The sequence below is a fragment of the Artemia sp. Qi Xiang Cuo genome, chromosome 5, assembly GCF_049724085.1.
Source record: "Artemia sp. Qi Xiang Cuo chromosome 5, ASM4972408v1, whole genome shotgun sequence".
NCBI lineage: Eukaryota > Metazoa > Arthropoda > Branchiopoda > Anostraca > Artemiidae > Artemia > Artemia sp. Qi Xiang Cuo.
Genome location: NC_142798.1, coordinates 54,964,619 through 54,984,623, shown reverse-complemented (window position 1 = coordinate 54,984,623; position 20,005 = coordinate 54,964,619). Strand labels below are relative to the sequence as shown.

The window sequence follows — 20,005 nt, the reverse complement described above, 5'->3', positions numbered from 1 at the left end:
AAAATTTGGAATTAAGTAATATAACTAAAGAAGAGAAAAATATAAATTTACGTAAACGTGAAGACTATTGGATCCATACCCTCGGTACTGCTTATCCGTTCGGGTTGAATGATCGAGTGGCTAAATATGGAGACATCTCTAATGTTGTTGTTAATTGTATAAATGGTTTAATGGACCATCCTTATTTTAATCATCCAGTTAAACGTAAAAATCGATCAAGAGGGCATAGGAAAAATAATAAAAAAAAAGAATATAGATTTAGAAATCTATTTGAAGGATTTGTGAAAACTATTTGAGTATAATGGTATGGCTAGCATAATAAAATGTTTAAATAAGTTATCAAAAAATAATTTAATAAAATTGTTTTGGAATGTAAATAATAAAACACCATGTAACTCAAAAATTAAACTGATTTATGATACAGTATGTATTCTAGCTAGAACTAAAGGTAATTCAAATGAAAAAAAGTCAGATAAGACTGTTAATAAGGAGAATAGATTATATCTTCCTACAAATTTTATAAGTAAACAAATAGAGGATATAAATTTACCTGGAATTTTAAACCAGGCTGATGTGAAACAGGCCCTTCCTAGTAATTTGAAGTATAAGAATAATCCGATTATAACATATAAATTTTCAAAAACGATAGGACAAATGATTTTTAATTATAATTTAATACTTAGGAATTTTGACACGGATAGTAATTGGAAACCTATTTGTAAGTGTGACCAATTGTTATCGTTTGTTAATCCAACTTACGAACATATTATTACAGGTGATTTAACAATAATTAAGCAAATTGAATTGCAGAATATAATGATAATGGGGGCTAAATTCCGTCTATCAAATCATCTAAAACCCTCGAATCTGCTTAGAGGGTTAAATAATAATCTCAACATATTTATTGATAATTGGTGCAAAAAAGAGAAAATTAATAAAAATTGTTTTCAGAATTGGTATAATTTAATTATTAATAAGGTTAGAAATAAGATAAAAAAGAGGACAAATAAGCATGATAATGATGTTGTTTTTTATAATTCTAAGATAAAAAAAAGCAATTGATAATATAAAGAGGGATTTTGTAATTGTACCCATTGATAAAGCAAATAATAATTTTGCAATAATTTGTCAGAAGCTTTATTGTGATGTTTTAACAAAGGAGCTTAGTACAACAAATACATATAAGAAGGTTCAAGATGTTAATAATAGTCTATTGATTGGAATAGAGGATATACTTTTTAAAAAAATTAATATTAAAGTTAATGATAATGATAAAAATTTTCCGTTTTTATATTGGACGGCAAAATTTCATAAAAATCCCCCGAAACCACGCTTTATTGCGGGGGCAGCAAGGTGCCGGACCAGAGTTGCGGCTACTGACTTGTCATGTATTTTAGGAGAAATCAAAAATAAGTTTGAGGCATATTGTTCGGGAATTAAAAAAATTTCTAAGTTTAATCCATACTGGAGTGTTAATAGTTCGCAGCAATTAGTAGACTCTCTTGCTTCATTTTCAGCCAAAAGAGTGGACTCGTTTGATTTCACTACATTATATACAAATTTACCCATTAATTTAGTATTTATAAATTTAAAAAAGATTATTAAGAAAGCTTTCCTTTTGTCTAATTTGCCGTTGTTAAAAATGGATGCGTATAATAAGAAGGCGAGATGAACTAATTATTTTAATAGTACAACTAGCTAAAGCCTTTGCAGACTATAGTTTATTTTTGATATTCTAGACGGTTTTTTATTTAATGCGTTCCTAAAATTTAACCTACCTAACTAATATACATGACGGAACTACAGATGAGGGGTAATACCAGTCCCGATCTTAAGGACATATATTTAAATTGTCTAGAGTATTATTATACTAAAGATAAAAATAATCAAAGTAATATAAAGTATTTGCTCTCAAATAATAAAAGATATTTAGATGACCTTCTGGTGATAAATTTTTCAAATTTTTTAGAGATTGCAATTCAAATATATCCACCAGAGTTAAAGCTGGAATCCAGTAATGGAAATGGCAAATATGACCATTTTCTAGATTTAGAGATTAATGTGGTACCTAATAATACAATAAATTTTAAAATATATAATAAAACAGACGATTTTAATTTTGAAATAGTTAATTTTTTATTTCCAAAAAGTAATATTCATTCAAATATAACATATTCATCGTATTTTCCCCAACTATTTAGATATGCAAGAATTTGTACTAATTACATCGCTTTTAGAAATAGATGTATGTTACTTAGCAAGAAGCTAATTGTAAGAGGTTTTTACGCCAATAAACTTGATTGCCAATTTAAAAATATTTGTTTCAAGTATAATCAGCTTTTGCTTAAGTATAATAAAAGTTATCAAGATATCTTGAATGATATTCTACGGTGACTGGTTGACGGAAATGGTTTATCTTCCCGGTTGTTGAGGGTTGGATTGCGACACCTGTGGTAAAGATTATGGTGGAATATTCGGAATTTCATTCTTAGAATTTGAGTGAAAGTGAAACTGTTCCGGGTGGAGGACTAGTGTTATCTATTTGTTTGTATTTAAATCGGTTGAAGTTCGGCTCTCAGTGTTATTTGAAGGTTGGTTAAGAATGTTTGAAAAAAAAAAAAAATTTCTGGGGTATATATTTTTATTTTTTGGATGTTTTTGATTTTGTTTATGTTTATTCAATTGGTGGCACTATATAGGGGTATGCCAGATTATGGCATGGCGCGCTCAATTGCCTGAGTAATGAAATTTAAGCGCCGAAACCCATTTAGGCAATGAGTTTTCATCTGACGAGCCCCGATATATGGTGATCACCTTGGGAATATAATGTTTTTGTAGATTTAAGGTGCTATAGCTTGGTTTTGGAACATAGACGTATGCTTATTGATGCTGATTTTGCTCAATTTTGGAGTTGATTTTCGGACTGTCGGATTGGTTATACTGTTTTGTCCTGGGGAACTGGATGGATGAGTAGGGTCTAGACCTTGTTCAAGTGCTCATTTATTTCAGTTACTAAAGTAGGAAGACAGTTTTTTTTTTTTTTTTTTTTTTTTTTTTTTTTTTTTTTTTTTTTTTTTTGCCAGGTGATTACCGTAATACACTATAAGAATCTTGGCAGATTCCCGCAGTGTAAAATTTCCCTTGCAAAGTTTACCCCCGGGAACTTCCCTCCCCATGGAAAATTATCCCCGTAGAAAATCCTCCAGCAGAAAATTGTTCTCCCCCCTTGGAGAATGTCTGTATACTTCCCAATAAGAAATACTATATATAAGCAATGGGCAAATTTCCTGACATAAAAACCTTTCCCCAGGGGCTGTGGGGGCTATGTTATCCTCAAAAACATTGTTACTGGGCTTTTAAACAATGCTGAACAAAATGGTCATCTCAGAATTTTGATCGGTCGACTTTTAGGAAGAAGATGGGTGGGAGGGGGACCAGTTGTCCTCCAATCTTTTTGGTCAATTAAAAAGGGCACTAGAACTTTTAATTTCCATTCGAAAGAGCCCATTCTCGATATTCTAGGATCATTGGTTCTATGCGATCACCCTTGGGGAAAACAAAAAAACAAAAAAAAAAACGAATAAACCCGCATCCGTGATCTTTCTTCTGGCAAAAAATACAAAATTCCACATTTTTGCAGATGAAAGCTTAAAACTTCTATATCAGAAATCTCGGATACGCTGAATCTGATGGTGTGATTTTCGTTAAAATCTCTTGACTTTTAGGAGTTGTTTCCCTGCTTTTTCGAAAATCAGACAAATTGTCTCAGGCTCGTAGCTTTTGATGTATAACACTAAACTTAATGAATCTTATACACTTGGAATCAACATAATAAGCCGATTCTTTCGATATGTCTATTGATATCAATATTCCATTTTTTAGAGTTTCAGTTACTATAATCCGTATCGCTTCTTACTTAAAGTTACCACGATCTGTTTGATCCAAAAACACAACAGCTTTGAATAAAATGGAAAATAACTGAAGTTCAAACTTCAAACTTGTCACTTAGAAGCATTTTTGTTCCGAGTGTTCTATCAGTTGCCAAGCGTAGTGATTTATATCCGTGATAATTTATATTTTTGTTTATTATGTTAATAATAGTAAAACAAAGTCATTGATTGCTTGCACTATCCATGCTAAAATAAAATTTCTTTGGTTTTTGGGGTGGGACTGCATATCTCCGATTAGGGGTTGTCGACCATGGCCATCTCAATGATATATTTTAATTTCGATCGAATGTCATTTAGAGAGGTTTCGGGCTTTTTCTCGAAATAAGAGAAATTTGTTTTGTGTTAAGATTAACATTGAAGTTTAGTGGAGGCAATAATTAACATCGCTGAATCAGCATTAAATAGTTGTTTGCGTAGGAGGGTTTTTTCTAAAAATTAATTCATCCAAATAAAAACTTATTCATATAATTATTATGACCTGAATATGGGCTCATGTAAGTATGAAAATGAGGTTTAGTGTATATGCAATGAGGTTTAGGGTATATTCTTTAGAGCCGCAGGCTGTGTCTCCGGAGTATTACCCCCCCCATACTATTATCGGAAAAGTACAGGATATTTTAGCTAATATTAGGAGAGTATAGGGGAGAAAAAGGGTACGACCAAGGTTATAGCGTATTTGAAGCAACAACGATGGGTTTAGTTAAATACGATGCATAAGCCCGTGTAGTAAAGAAAGAACAACAAGATATAGGCCTACTGCCAAACTTGGCGAGGAGGAACCAAGCACGACTGTTTACAAATGAACCGGTTTTTCCCACTCATCATTTTTTTTTTTTTTTTTTTTACATTGCGCCCACATATAACCAGAGGGAAGGAGCCATAGACGAAGCTTTCAACAGGGTAGGATAAAGGAGCAATGTTCACCATGTATGGTGACACCATGAATATAGTGTCACCCTCAGGATGCTTAGTACTGCAGCGAGTTGTTAGCAGTAGTAGTGATATGACAGATGTATTTTGTTGTATTACACGCAAGATATGGTTGTTTGCCCATTCAAATTTTGCCATGAAATTATTGTTGGCAATAGTCCATATTTGTTTACAATATGTTTACACTAGATCAGCTTTTTGGATAAATTCTAATAGTCAAACATTTTGCGCATTCATAAGTTTCAGTTAATCAAGAAATAAGTTCAGCATTACATGTTGTTTTAATCAATGCAGTAAATGAGTTAGCTTTTGTTTCATTTTTATTTTGCTCGAGTTTTGCCCGCATATCAGTTTCTACAACCAGATAAAACTAATGTATAATCTTTGGCGACACTTCAATTCATGGAACTTGCTATGTTCAGTATATTGTTAACAAGCTTTAAATGATTTCAATCAGTAACACTCTTTTAGTTTATTACTGACATCCACAATAAAACAAAAACCCACGAAAAGTTTTCTGGTTTTTATTTAAAAGTTTCAACCGATTAACATACTTTTTTTTTATTATTATCCCTCTTCGTCGAGTAACAGTATTAGCCAAAATTATCAGCCAGTTATAACAAATTTTTATCTTTCGTAGTTGAGAAAATACTAAACTGAGAAATATATTTTGTTTCTGATACTATGTTCGTCAATTTGAAAGTTTTTGTGGCATTATCCGTTCCTTTGTACTTTAATAACAATGCAAAATGCCCCAATAGAGTTTCAAAATGTATTATGACAAATAAATCGAAATAGTGAAGAAGAATCTTGAAATAAAAATAGAACACTAACCTGCATATAGAAAAAGGTTGCCTTCTGCCGTAAAACTGTGACTTGATGCTCTGCTTGGAAATACGGGACCCAGAGATCAATCTTCGGTACAGCAAGGTTGAGCGACAGGTTTGCTACTTGTCCTTCCAAAAAGGACCCTGCAAATGAATTTTCGACTCCCTATGTCCCAGCGATGGCTCTGGAGGGTCTTTATCCTTATCCTTTATCCCTCCTTCAACCCTCCTGTTTTTTCATGAAAATCAGCCTTGTATTTTTTCTCAATGAATTCACAAACAGTTCGTGGTAATGGACTGTAAGTAAGGAGCGACTTGGCTCAGTAGTGACCGAAATTCACAATCGGAGGTATTTCGATATCAATAGATATATCAAAAGAACCAAATCATTATGTTGATTCCAAATATATAAAATTCATCAAGTTTAGTGATACCCATTAAAAGTTACAAACCTCAGAAAATTTGCTTGATTTTTGAAATGGGGGAAAACACGCACTAAAATCCAAGCAATATTAATGAAAATCACACCATCAGATTCAGCGTACCGGAGAACCGTACTGTAGGAGTTTCAAGCTCCTATATACAAAAATGTGGATAAATGTTATTTTTGCCAGAAGAAAGATCACGGATGCCTGTTAATTGTTTTTTTGTTATTTTTTTCCCCGAGGGAGATCATATCGAAATAATGGTCCTTGAAGATCGAGAGAATGTGCATTAAAACGGAAATTGAAAGTTCTAGTGCCCTTTTTGAGTGACCAAAGAGATTGGAGGGCAACTGGCCCCCTTCCCACGCCCCATTTTCCCCAAAGTTATCTGATCAAAATTTTGAGATAGCAATTATGTTCAGTACAGTTGAAAGGTCAAAACTATGTCTCTACGGGTAAAAGAGCCCCCCACAGTCCGCGGGGAGAGGCCCTGTAAGTTATGAAATGTGTCCATTGTTTACGTTTAGTATTTGTTATCGGGAAGTATACAGGGAAATTTACGGGGGATGAATTTTCTAGGGGAAATTTCACACTGGGGGAGGGGACATAATTCCTATATGAAATTCCTTTTAATTGTCTTACATTCTCTTTGCTAACTCAATTTGAGTGGCGTGTTTTGATTTCCGGGAAAAATTTCGACGAAAGGGAGCATTTCCGGGTTGATCGGGAAACCGATTAGAAATTAAAGTCTTTTTCAAATGAAAGGAGAATTTTTCAGGCTGAATCGTCCGCAAGACGTTTTAGGGCCAAGGGGAGGGGGGAATTTTCAACGAGGATTGAACTGTCTGGAGGGAATTTTACCGCGGGGGAGTTCACTTTACGTTGGATGAAATTTCCATGGAGGATTTTCCCGTGAGGGAGGGGTATATTTCATGGAGGGTGAGTCAGATGGCATTATTTGAAAAACGATCAGAAATCAAATGAAAAACAAGTTTTTTAAACTGAAAGTAAGGATCAATATTAAAAATCAAAATGAACTGAAAGTTTTGCGTATATAAAGGGGTTTTCCCTCCTCAATACCTAGTTCTTTATGAAGGGGGGACTGCGCAATATAATATCAAATTTATATTTTAATGAAATATCATCAGTTGTAGCCGCTGGCCCTTCATTACTAAGGATACCAATTATTCGATATCTTCGTATTATTGTGGATGAATCTCTCATACTTAGTTCAACATTGTTTCGTGAAGAATATGATCCATGTATTATGTTTTAGTTTAATCCATTCCTATATTTGTATTGTATTTCAATTTGCTTCCCTCTTTCCGCTCAATCCTTATCCTTCCCCCTGTCCGAATTTTTCAAAATCTTATTATTAGAATAGTTGCTGATATTAGCCCTTCTGAATCATGTCGTGAGACTTCTTCTAAGTTGAAAATACTTTCAGTAGCTGTTCCCCTTGATTTTATACTGGTATTTTTATGCATTATTGCGTCGTTATTTCGCCTTTTTCTTTTCTAAGCGTATTCACACATGTTAATGAGGTTCATTTCCGTTGCGCAAGTTCGATTGATAAAGTTAATTATTAAAATTTGGTTACGTCTAGGCTGGGGTTTTCTCAGGTTTTTAGAGGAATTAAGTTGTGGAGTTTAAGAGATGTGGATATTGATAGTAATTGTGATGTAAGTGAATTTAAAAGGCTGTTGAAAATGAATATTTTTCTATATATGATTTTAGTGGATAAACTGATGGGATATATAATTGACAAAAAAATAGTATTAAGTCTTGACTTTTAGTATTATTGTCATTTGTTTTTGGACGGATTTTTGCTAAGAAATGAGTTGAGTGCTGTGTGTTTTGTTCAGTGTTAGAAGGGCATATCATGTAGTAGTTATGCATTATTTTGTTTTGTTTTTGCCTCTTCTGTGGTTAATTCTTTTGTGGTTAATTTAATTTAATTCTCTGGTTAATTCTTTTGTGGTTAATTTAATTCTTTGTAATTCTTTTGTGGATTTATTTGATTCTACCTGCTCGATATCTTGCTATGGCATTTGAAGGGTATATGGTCATGTTATTTTTTTCTTAATTGATATTAAATAAAAAAAAAGATAAGTGTTTCATTGAGACTTGCTAGTTAAGAGTTCTTAATTACATGTGTTTATTTAGAGCGCAGACGATTATGGGCTTATCATCCTTTTACCTGCTGGAGAAAGAGTGGTACCTACGTGGTTCAAATATTTGCTTGGTTCACTGTATATACTTTGCATTTTATGGGCGGTACCTGGTAATTTGCAAACAATCTATCGAGCTATTGCAAATTCGTGAGTACATTTACTTTATTCTTTATTACTTTTTTCTTACATTTACTTTATTCTTTGTAGTCATCATTCCATGTCTCACTTCTGAACTTGGTACCCAAAAGACTGGATTTTCATTCAGACTGGACAGTCAAAAGACTGGAAAAGACTGGGCCGAATGTAAAACAAAACATAACATGTACATGTTTTGCAATTCGTGGATTTAGAGTTAAGCGTATTACTGTCAAGGCCTATTGGTAATGTTCTATTAGCTGGTCAACAGCGAGATGTGAAGTTTGGTTAATGCTAATGAAATGAAACAAAATATGATGACAATATAATAGTTTAGAAACAAAATTTCGGCTATATATTTGCACATTATAGCATATATTAAGTACGTAGCCTAACCTAACCTAGGTGCCTTTTCCCCCTAAACCCCAAAAAACTAAAATTTAAATATAGTTCCCGGAGCGAGGAAACCCTTGTTTATTCAGGATCAGATAGGAATTACCGGGTAATACCTATTTGATCTTTGCTTTTTTCGAGCGGCTGTCTCGCGTGTTGCCCAGCTAATAGAACAGTACCGACCTATTTTCAACAATATTAAATTTTTCCAATGAAATAATTTTAAAAGATACTAAATCCCCAAATCCTGAGTTTTATTCTTTGTTAAAAAAAAACAATCATGTTTCCTTTTTGCGTTTTCTGTTTTTCCAGTATTGTTACTTTTCCCTTCTTCTCCCTCCTTGGTGCTGTAATAGGAAAACTTCCGATGAATGATGTTATTAGTAAAGATGTTTAATAAGCATGTTGTTTAGTAAATTGTTTAGTTATTTAGTAAAGGTTTTTAATAATCTTTCCAATATCAGTAAAAATATGATTCCACCATTCCGCTATCTTGAAAGTATACATTTTTCATAGTTCGCGTTCATCTTCCTTTTTCTGTTTGTTACCCTTCCCTATTTATATTTTTATTATTAGGGGTTAAAAATAATATATAAAATAAATCACATATGATTTATATAATGATTTATATGAAAAATCATGTGATTTATATATGATAAATAAATAAATCACAGAACATAACTTCAAATCACTGAGCTGTCTTAGACTTTGAAGTTTAAGACAGACACAATTAATAGTCTATTTTCAATGCTAGGAGAAATCACAAGAGACGAATCACACTGTGCGGATCCCATGAAAATAAGGAAAAGTTTCGTTTATTTCTCGGAATATAATGAATTAAGGTTAAGGCTAAGATGCTCTGTTTTCTTTGCAATTCGTTGTCATTCTTTAGTATGATCGCGCATAAAAATGGAATAGAGTAAGAGAAATAAGAAAAGGTATAAAAATTTTGAACATTATTGACAGAATTAGTAACTTTCAGAAATTTGGTTGTTTCTAAAAGATGTTAGCCTGATTTTTTTTTTTTAATTTTTACCATATAAATAAAAACTAGCGAACCCTTTGCGATTTTTTGTGATTTCGAAAGAAAGAATTTCAAGACCCCCCTGGAAAATTCCCCGGCGGAAAATTTCTCCCACGAAAAATTCCACCCATGAGACAATAACGATCGTATTTTTAAATTTATAAGTATTTGGGAAACCCCATGGATAATTTCCTCCACGCACATTTCTCTCCCCGTAAAATTCCCCTGCGAAATACCCACCCCCCGTAGAACTACCCACCGTGGGCACTCCCTCCAGAACATCCCTCCACAAATAAATTTCTCCGAAAAATCCCACCGGAGAATCCTCGGAGAAAAATCTCACCTGAAAAATTTTCCCACATGTAAAATAACGATCGTATTATTAAATTTAAAGGTGTTTCAAAGGAAGGGATATTTGAAATCCAAAAACTGTGAATAATGTCAACGAAAGTAACTGTCAACTATTTCTTTTAGGGGATTTCAATTTTCAGTCAGTACAAAAAGCAATAAGAGGGCGGGCAAAACAAACTTATATCTAATACTTTCGCAAGAGTATACTCAACAACTTCTTAAAGTTTCTTTGTTATCGGATGGACAGTATAATAATGCATACAGAACACTCACACAGAGAGATACACACACAAGCATTCGATTTTAGAAATATAGAATAACGACCGTATATTTAAATCTAAAAGTTTGTGATAAATTGGGATTATTAACTTACCCGTAGTACGTTGTTGGATAATAAATATACCGAAAATGTTAATAATATCTACAAAAGCAAGTGTCAAGCAGTAGTGTTCAGGGGTATTTAATTTCATACATCGCAAAAGCAGTAGAATTCCATAACAAAATACTAAAAAATGTTTTGCAGAAAAAAATGGACGTCTACCAATATCCTGGTTGCAACTCTTGCAGTCACTGATCTTCTCACATTGTGCAGCACTGTTCCCACAGAGATGACATATTTCTTGACAAGATATCAAGCATGGGTAAGGAAATTCCTGATTTTTGCTATGCGAACTGAGACTGATGTTTACATTCTGGTGATTACCCACTAAAACGAGAATTTGCAAGACTGGCAAAATTATTATTATTTAAAATTACGTATAAGGAATTTAAAGATTTTTTTTTTCATAGTACTCAAAGGCAAATTTGATTTTTTAGAATTTTTCACCCATACACTTCTAGAGAATAACTAGTACTCATTTTTTTTCTTCTTTGGAGGTTTTCGAGAATAAAACATCTGCAAAGTTTCATTTTCATGATTTTCACAGCCCACTTGAGAGTCAATTTAAACTAAACATACTTCCTTAATTTTTGTCTGAAAGAAAAAACAGGTTTAATAGAAACAGGACTTTTTATGACCATTTTGTAAGTTTTTTTTTCTTACTACTTATGTAAAAGTCTTCCTGAGAAATGGTGGCACTAACTAGACGGTTAAAATTAAAATGAATGAATTCTTCCTTAAAGTTGTCACCTATTTAGATCGTTCTTGTGGCCAGAAATGTCAATATACCAGTTTGGGAAAAAAAAACTCTGCAATCACCCTAGGAAAAATGAGAATTTTTCCTTAAAGCAGTCAACTATTTAGACCGAATTACATTTGAGGTTGTTTTGGTAAAAATTTTCACAGGTTACACAGTCAAAAGCAGCAACAAAATTAGAAAACATGTTAGTTATAGGAGTCACCTACTAAAGCCAGGAAGTGTCATTAGGGACATTGCTGCATCATAAGCTCCAGATCAGTATAGAAGGAGTCCTTATTAGCATCCACGGCCACTTTTATTGGTTTGTAGGCAGCAATGGTCGATATGGTGGATGATCCTCCCTTCACTCATAGTCTGGCTATTCTGAGATTCACTGGATCCTATGCGAGAAGAGCGTTTTAAGCACAGCGGCAAATCATATGGCCGACTCCATGGTTACCAGATCTATCACACATACTACTGTTGGGGAAAAAGTACAAATTTCGGAATCCTGGTGTGGCATAGTTTCTTCAGACAGACACTCCGTTCAAACTTGTTTCTGAGAGACAAAGAATGTCTACTTGGTGACGATACATTGTCATAGCCATCGCTAGTCTTGTTGCATATTGCATTCTAATTATTTTCAATGATTAAGACTCACCATTTAGGAATATTCCCTATATAATCTTTGAAATATTATGTGTCAGAAGGGGTACAGCATGTCCATAAGTTTGAAGTTAGGGAGGGGGCAAGGGAGGGAGTCAATGGGGGCAATGGGCCAATCTACGTACCCTACTTTTGGGCCTTCATCCTTATAAATAGAAAAAAAAATCGCAAGACTCAGATTTCAGCCCAGTACGATATTACCACCGTCTGTGAAGTACGGATTTACCATCTTTTAATTCTGAACATTCATTTTTTATCACTAGCTTAAGATTTGCAATCAGCAAGATCAAAATCCTTACATACAAATCCTAGTGGATAGGTTTAAACTAGAATTTGTGAAATATATAATTAGAGTATTTTGATTTAGCACAATCGTATAGCGACCTTAATTGTTTTAATGATTAGCATTTAGCCATTAAGGACAATTCCTTAAATAATTCCTGAATGATATTTGGCGAAAAGAGGTATGGCATGTCTATATACGAAAGGGGATATGAGGTATTAGAGATGGCACTTGCCCAGTTGCTTTGCTTTGGTTCCTCTAATCATGCATATTGTAAATATATACAGGAAACAATTTTTCAGAAAGGAGTCACATGTGCATCATTGCTAAATCAGCACTAAACAAGGTTTGGCTTTGTCCGAATATATTTCAGTATTCGCCTCAGATTCGCAATCAACAAGCACACAAATCCTTATAAACCGATTTTTGCGAAATAATGCAATCCAAAGGATGTCTAGTGATTATTAAATATCCTTATCTCTCGTGTTGACTTTGGTGTTTAAAGATTTATCTTTCTTTTCAGGCTTTTGATTCAGCTGCTTGTCCAGGCTTGACTTTTCTTCAGAATAGCGCAATATTGCTAAATGCAGCTGTTCTATGTCTCATTGCGTGGGATCGGTATAGAGGAGTTGTTAATGCATTAACAACCGGCAGTACAAGAAACCCAAACCTGGTGCTCATATTGATTGCAATATCAACTGTTGTATGCTTTGGTATGAATCTACCACTATTTTTTAGATTTGTTCTTTAAAATTTGGTGTGGAATGTTCGAGACAACAATCATTGTTTTTTTTTTACTTAAAAAATATAAATGTTTTTACTTTTATAACTTAAATAAATCAAATAATGTTAACATTTTGATTACTAAATATCAGTATATCTATATAAAACTGAAAATGCACGTTCATTTGTATTTTTTCAGTAAAGTGCAAATTTTGTTCTGGCCTTGGGAAGGCATAGGGGTTTTGTGACCAGCTTATGTTAATTCTTGCTCGTTTTGAGTTTGACTCTGTTGATTATTGTAATTACTGTTCGTTTTCGGTTTCATTTATTTATCGATGCTGATTTGGGGTAGTTTCACGCTTGGTAGATTATTTGATTTTATTTTTGCTCATTTTTTTTTTAATAGAGTTCTTTACTTTTCTTTGAAAAACTTATTTTATGGAAAAAGTTTGTTAAATTAATTTTTGTTTGTTTTACATTGACATAGTCTTTTCAGGGAAAAAGAAAATAACACTTAAAAGCTTTTCGTTTTTCAAGACTTTATGGTTTGGCCTGCTCTTTGTATGCTGGAAAAAAATTTTCAGCAATTTTTAACAACATACACCCTTTTAAAAATCTGGACACAGATAGTACTGTTCAATTTAGTTTCATACCTCCTCTGGATGACCTGAAATGGAAAACTTGATACCATTGAATGAGCCCTTTTCGAAGTTCCCACGACAAGTCCTCGATACGAAGTGCCCTGGTCTAAACAACAAAAACAACAAAAAATAATACATTATACCCGCTTCGATCTTTACCATAAAAATGTCAAGCCTTCCAATCACTTTTGACTATTAAAAAGGGAACTAGGCCTTTCAATTTAGAATTGAACGAACCCTTCTGGAAACAATAGCAATTTCTGTGAACACCGTATATACCCCCAAGAAATAAATTGCAACCCTTACCCCAAGGTCTGTTAGGATGCCTGCCAGCCTCTAAGACCGAATTTCCGGAACTTTCAACTACGTTAAACAACATGGCTATTCCAAAATGTTGATTGGTTATGTTTTCGGGAATGGTGGGCGTGAGAGGGGTTGTAGTCGCCTTCCAATCACTTTCGACTATTAAAAAGGGCACAAACCACTCCAATTTCCAACTGAATGAGCGCATTTCGAAGTTTCTACGACAACTTCTTCGATACGAAGTGCCCTGCTCTAAAGGAAAAAATTAATAAATAATACATTGTGCTAACATCGTTCTTATATCCCCCCCCGTGCATAACTTAAAACCCATGCCCGGAGGGTTGTGGGGGAGTGTTCTCCTCTTTACTTAGTCCCCGTTTCTTGTCTCGTTCTCGAGTGTCCCCGTTCTTTACTTAGGCAGCGCGATTGTGTGGCCCATGATTTATACAGCAACTTTCTATATAAACTTTATATGCCCCCAGGGCATGACTTACAACCCTTGCACTGAGGGCTCTGAGGGGGTTATCATCCTAAAAAACATAATTTCCAGAACATTCAACTACGTTGAACAAAATGGATATCTAAAAATTTTGATTGAATGTGTTTTGGAATTAATTAAAAAAAAACTTTCCAAAAAATAGTTTTTCAAAGAAAAGTAAAGGCCATTTAAACTTAAGCTCAGGAGATACAAATACCTTTTAAAATGCTAACTCAAAACGACCAGAAATTACTATTAGAGAATAAATGACACCCAAAATGAACAGAAATTAAATAAACAATCATTGCAAAAAACATACAACAAGTAATAATATAAATGAATAAACCGATCTTAAAGCGAGTAATGCTTAGATTGAATATGAAAATCAAGCTAAAAACGAAAACAAATATTTTTCTATTAAAGTACAAATGAAACTTAAAACGTACAACAATTAAATAAACACTCAATGCGAACAAACATACAATATAAGTAGTTACCTAGTATGCACTATGAGATATACATGTAAATATACATTGAAATTGCTGTTGATTTCAAGCGTACATTCAAGCGTACATTGAATTGCGCAAGAAAAACCCATGCTTGAGACACTGTATTTACACGTGAACATTTTAAAAAGATAATCTGCCTTGGAAACAGTTTGATGTGTTCGGGGAAATTACGTTCCTTGGTGTTGATTGACATTTGCAAAAAAGGGGTAATTAGTGATAGGATAATTTTTTAACATGAAATCTCTGAACAAAATGTTTTTGGATCATGTACTTGACGATGGAGAAAAAGGGTTAAGGTGATTAGCAATTACGAGCGGGGATCCCCCACCTGTTCTTAAACATTGCAAAAAAGATAGTCAAATTGCGTATTTAGGAATGGTTTTTTAGGGAAGCTGTCAAACACCCAATTTGCAAATACTTCAATGTATTGTCAATTTTGGAGGGAAAATCAAAAATACAAATTTGTTTCAACTCCAAGTTTTTCAACCAGACTGGTTTTTTGAAAGCATAGTGTGTACATGTGTGTAGGCTTTGTTATTAAAAACTTGGACACTACAATCAGAATTGTTTGATTGACATTTAAAAAGGGGTAATGAGATTTGCGAATTGGAATAAAATATTTTAACTAGAAATGGCTGAAAAGTGTTTTGGGGGAGATGGGGTGATTGTGTACTGTATAATACACATGTGATGTTTGGACAGTGCTGTCAGTTTAAAATAGTTTAACGTTCCCTTCGTTCCCCCATTTCTGAGGGCAGGGGAGGGGGAGGGGTCAATTTTTGAGGGAAAACCAAAAATACTCAGAATCGAAAATAAATGGGATCAGCCTCAAGGGCAAGGCTCAGAGGCCCTTCGTTCCCCCATTTCTGAGGGCAGGGGAGGGGGGGTCAATTTTGGAGGGAAAAACAAAAATGCTCAGAATCGAAAATAAACGGGATCGGTCACATTGAGACGGCTCAGAGGCCCATCCTCCCCCAATTTCTGAGAGCAGGGGAGGGGGGGGGGTAAAATTTTGGTTGACACCCAAAAAAAAAAAGACTCGAACTTTAATGTGCTATGTAACAAGGGGACGGTTCCGCGGCCTCTCATTCCTCCATTTCTGATGGCCGGGGAGTGGGGGTCAACTGTGGAGGGAAAATAAAAAATAAGCAGACTTGAAAGTAAACGGGATCTGACTCAATGGCTAGGATCAGAGGTCCCTCCATCCCCCATTTCTGAGGGCAGGGGAGGTGGGGTTAATTTTGGAGGGGAAACAAAAATGCTCAGAATCGAAGATAATTTCCATCCGTCTTAGTTTTTTTTAACGATGCTCCTTATTTCTAGTTGAAAATGCTTATTTTTTAATTTAATTGGGAATGAAAAGTCGAACTCTAACATAAAGAACAAGATATTTTGGAGGGGGTAGCTAACTTCATGTACGGGATAATTTCCATTCCTCTTAGTTTTTAACGATGCTCCTTATTTCTAGTTGAAAATGCTTATTTTTTAATTTAATTGGGAATGAAAAGTCAAACTCTAACATAAAGAACAAGGTATTTCGGAGGGGGTAGCTAACTTCATATACGGGATGATTTCCATTCGTCTTAGTTTTTAACGATGCTCCTTATTTCTAGTTGAAAATGCTTATTTGTTTTAATTTAATTGGGAATGAAAAGTCAAAGTGCCAGAATGGTTTAAATCCACTAGCTCAGAATTGGGGTCTTAGTCTACCAGCCAGAATGGTGGAAATAAACTAGCTCCGAATTGGGGTCTTAGTCAACCATCCTGAATGGTAGAAATACACTAGCTCAGAATTGTGGTCCCAGTCGACCAGCCTGAATGGTTGAAATTCACTAGCTCAGATTTGTGGTCATAATCCATCAGCCTGAATCGTGGAAATTCACTAACTCAGTATTGGGGTCTTAGTCCACCAGCCTGAATGGTGGAAATCCACTAGCTCAGTATTGAGATCTAAGTCCACCAGCCTGAATGGTGGAAATTCACTAGCTCAGAATTGGGGTCTAAGTCCACCAGCCTGAATGGTGGAAATTCACTAGCTCAGAATTGGGGTCTTAGTCTAGCAGCCTGAAGTGTTGAAATCCACTAGCTCAGAAGTGGGGTCACACTCCACCAGCCTGAATTGTGGAAATCCACTAGCTCCAAATTGGGGTCTTAGTCAACCAGCATGAATGGTTGAAATTCACTAGCTCAGAATTGGGGTCTTAGTCCACCAGCCTGAATGGTGGAAATTCACTAGCTCAGAATTGGGGTCTTAGTCCACCAGCCTGAATGATGGAGATTCACTAGCTCAGAATTAGGGTCTTAGTCCACCAACCAGAATGGTTGAAATTCACTAGCTCAGAATTGGGGTCTTAGTCAGTGTTCAGATTGGAGCGTTGGGGTCCAACTATCTGGGCTTTATTTGTCAAGACCTGAATGCTAAGCGATGGACATGAGCTCGATTGGGACCCCATTGTGAAAACGGAAAACAAAAAACAAAAAATTTATTGTTGGTATGTGTGTAGAGCATGGCATGGTTACCGCTAGGGGCAACAGTCTAACCGTTGACGGTTTTAGGTATCCGTGAATAAGTTCTAAGGCGAGAGTGGAAGTTGGGACAAATTTTTGGAGGTGCCCACCTCACCTGCCCAAAGTCTCAGGCAAGTGACCCTAAATTTGAAAAAGTGGAAATTGGCTCAGATTTTCTAAACTGAGCTGAGACAATGAATAGATACTATTGGGAAAGTGATTGGAGACGCTGGGCATCCGTGAACAAGTGCTAAATTGAGAGAGGAATTTGGGACAATATTTGGGGGCGCCCACCCGCCCAGAGTCTCTGGCAGGTAACCCAAAATTTAAAAAAACACACAGAGACGACAGACACAAAGAGACGAATCACACACAGAGAGGACAAACACACAGAAATGACGCATAGAGACGACATATACACAGAGACGATACACACACACAGAGTCAACACACACAGAGAGATGAGACACACACACAGAAATGACAAACACACATAGGGACGACACACACAAAGAGACGTCACACACACACAGATACGAAACACACATAGAGACAACACACACATAGAAACAACACACACACACAGACAACATCCACACAGAGACGACACACACACACACAGAGACGACACACTTAAAGTGACGACTTACACATAGAGACGACACACACACAGAGACGACAAACACACAGAGACGACACACATAGAGAGACGACACACACGCAGAGACGACACACTCAAAGTGACGACTTACACATAGAGACGACACACACACACAGACGATACACACACACAGAGACGATACACGCACACACACACAGAGTCCACTCACACACAGAGAGGACAAACACACAGAAACGACACATAGAGACGACACATGCACAAAGACTATACACACACACAGAGTCAACACACACAGAGAGACGAGACACACACACAGAAATGACGAAACACACAAAGAGACGACACACACAAAGAGACGTCACACACACACAGATACGAAACACACATAGAGACGACACACACATAGAGACATCACACACACACGCAGAGACAACATCCACACAGAGACGACACACACACACACAGAGACGACACACTCAAAGTGACGACTTACACATAGAGACGACACACACATAGAGACGACAAACACACAGAGACGACACACATAGAGAGACGACACACACATACATAGACGACACACTCAAAGTGACGACTTACACATAGAGACGACACACACACAGAGCCTTTTTGCCTTTTTAAGCCCCCCACCAACAACAATTTCCCTCGCACGTGCTTGGTGATGTCAAAAATTCACTCCGAAATTTCTTCATCTTAATTAACTTTAGAAATATCATAAATAAAGTTCAACTCTAAAAAAAACTCTAAGCTAAGAGTCTAAGCTAAAACTTTAAGCTCTTAACTAAAAGTAAACTAAACTAGAACTTCAACAAAACTCGAAGCTAAGACTCTAAGCTAAAACTCTAAACTCTTAACTAAAACTAAACTAAACGAGAACTCTAACTAAAAAAAAAAATTGTTTGTTTTCATGAAAAAATATTGAATTAGAACCATCAGTCCTCATCAATAGGAGTATGGGTATTGTCCCAAAAATCAGAAAAAAACCTTGGGATTTTCACGAACCGTCTTATAAACTCATGTAGTTCACCCATTTTTTGCCTTTTTAAGCCCCCCACCAACAAAAATTTCCCTCGCACGTGCTTGATGATGTCAAACCTAAACTCCGACATTTGTTCATCTTAATTAACTTTAGAAATATCATAACTAAACTTAAACTCTAACAAAAACTATAAGCTAAGACTCTAAGCTAAAACTTTAAACTCGTAACTAAAACTAAACTATACTAGAACTTCAACAAAAAATCTAAACTAAGACTCTAAGCTAAAAATTCTAAACTTTTAACCAATACTAAATTAAACTAGAACTCTAACAAAAACTCTAGGCTAAGACTATAGGCTAAAACTCTAAAATCTTAACTAAAACTAAACTAAACTAGAACTCTAACTAAGATTTTAAGCTAAGACTCTAAGGTAAAACACCAAACTCTTAACTGAAACTAAACTAAACTAGAACTCTAACTGAAACTCAACAGTAAAACATCAAAATCGTAACTAAAACTAAACTAAACTATAACTCTAACAAAAACTCTAAGGTAAAACTCTAAACTATTAACTAAAACTAAACTAAACTAGAACTCCAACAAAAAGTTGAATAATTTCGAAGTCCAAAAAAAAAATTTGTTAAAAAAATAGTTTGTTTTCGTGAAAAAAATATTTAATTAGAACCATCAGTCCTCATCAATAGGAGTATGGGTATTGTCCAAAAAATCAGAAAAAAACCTTGGGATTTTCACGAACCGTCTTATAAACTCATGTAGTTCACCCATTTTTGCCTTTTTAAGCCCCCAACCAACAAAGCATTTCCCTTGCACGTGCTTGGTGATGTCAAACCTACACTCCAACATTTCTTCATCTTAATTGACTTAAGAAATATCATAACTAAACTTCAACTCTAACAAAAACTCTAAGCTAAGACTCTAAGCTACAAC

The 20,005-nt window shown here is 35.0% G+C and overlaps 1 protein-coding gene across 3 annotated transcripts in view; it reads left to right on the top strand.

Annotated features, from left to right (window-relative positions):
• Nucleotides 1–20,005, top strand: part of LOC148952284 (nociceptin receptor-like) — a 71,735-nt gene that overhangs the window by 37,586 nt on the left and 14,144 nt on the right. For all 3 annotated transcript variants that reach the window (XM_089089732.1, XM_089089731.1, XM_089089730.1), the window contains 3 exons: nucleotides 8,299–8,453; nucleotides 10,733–10,850; nucleotides 12,800–12,989. In XM_089089732.1, the coding sequence (XP_088945858.1) occupies nucleotides 8,299–8,453; nucleotides 10,733–10,850; nucleotides 12,800–12,989 (463 nt within the window). The remainder of the gene's footprint in view (nucleotides 1–8,298; nucleotides 8,454–10,732; nucleotides 10,851–12,799; nucleotides 12,990–20,005) is intronic.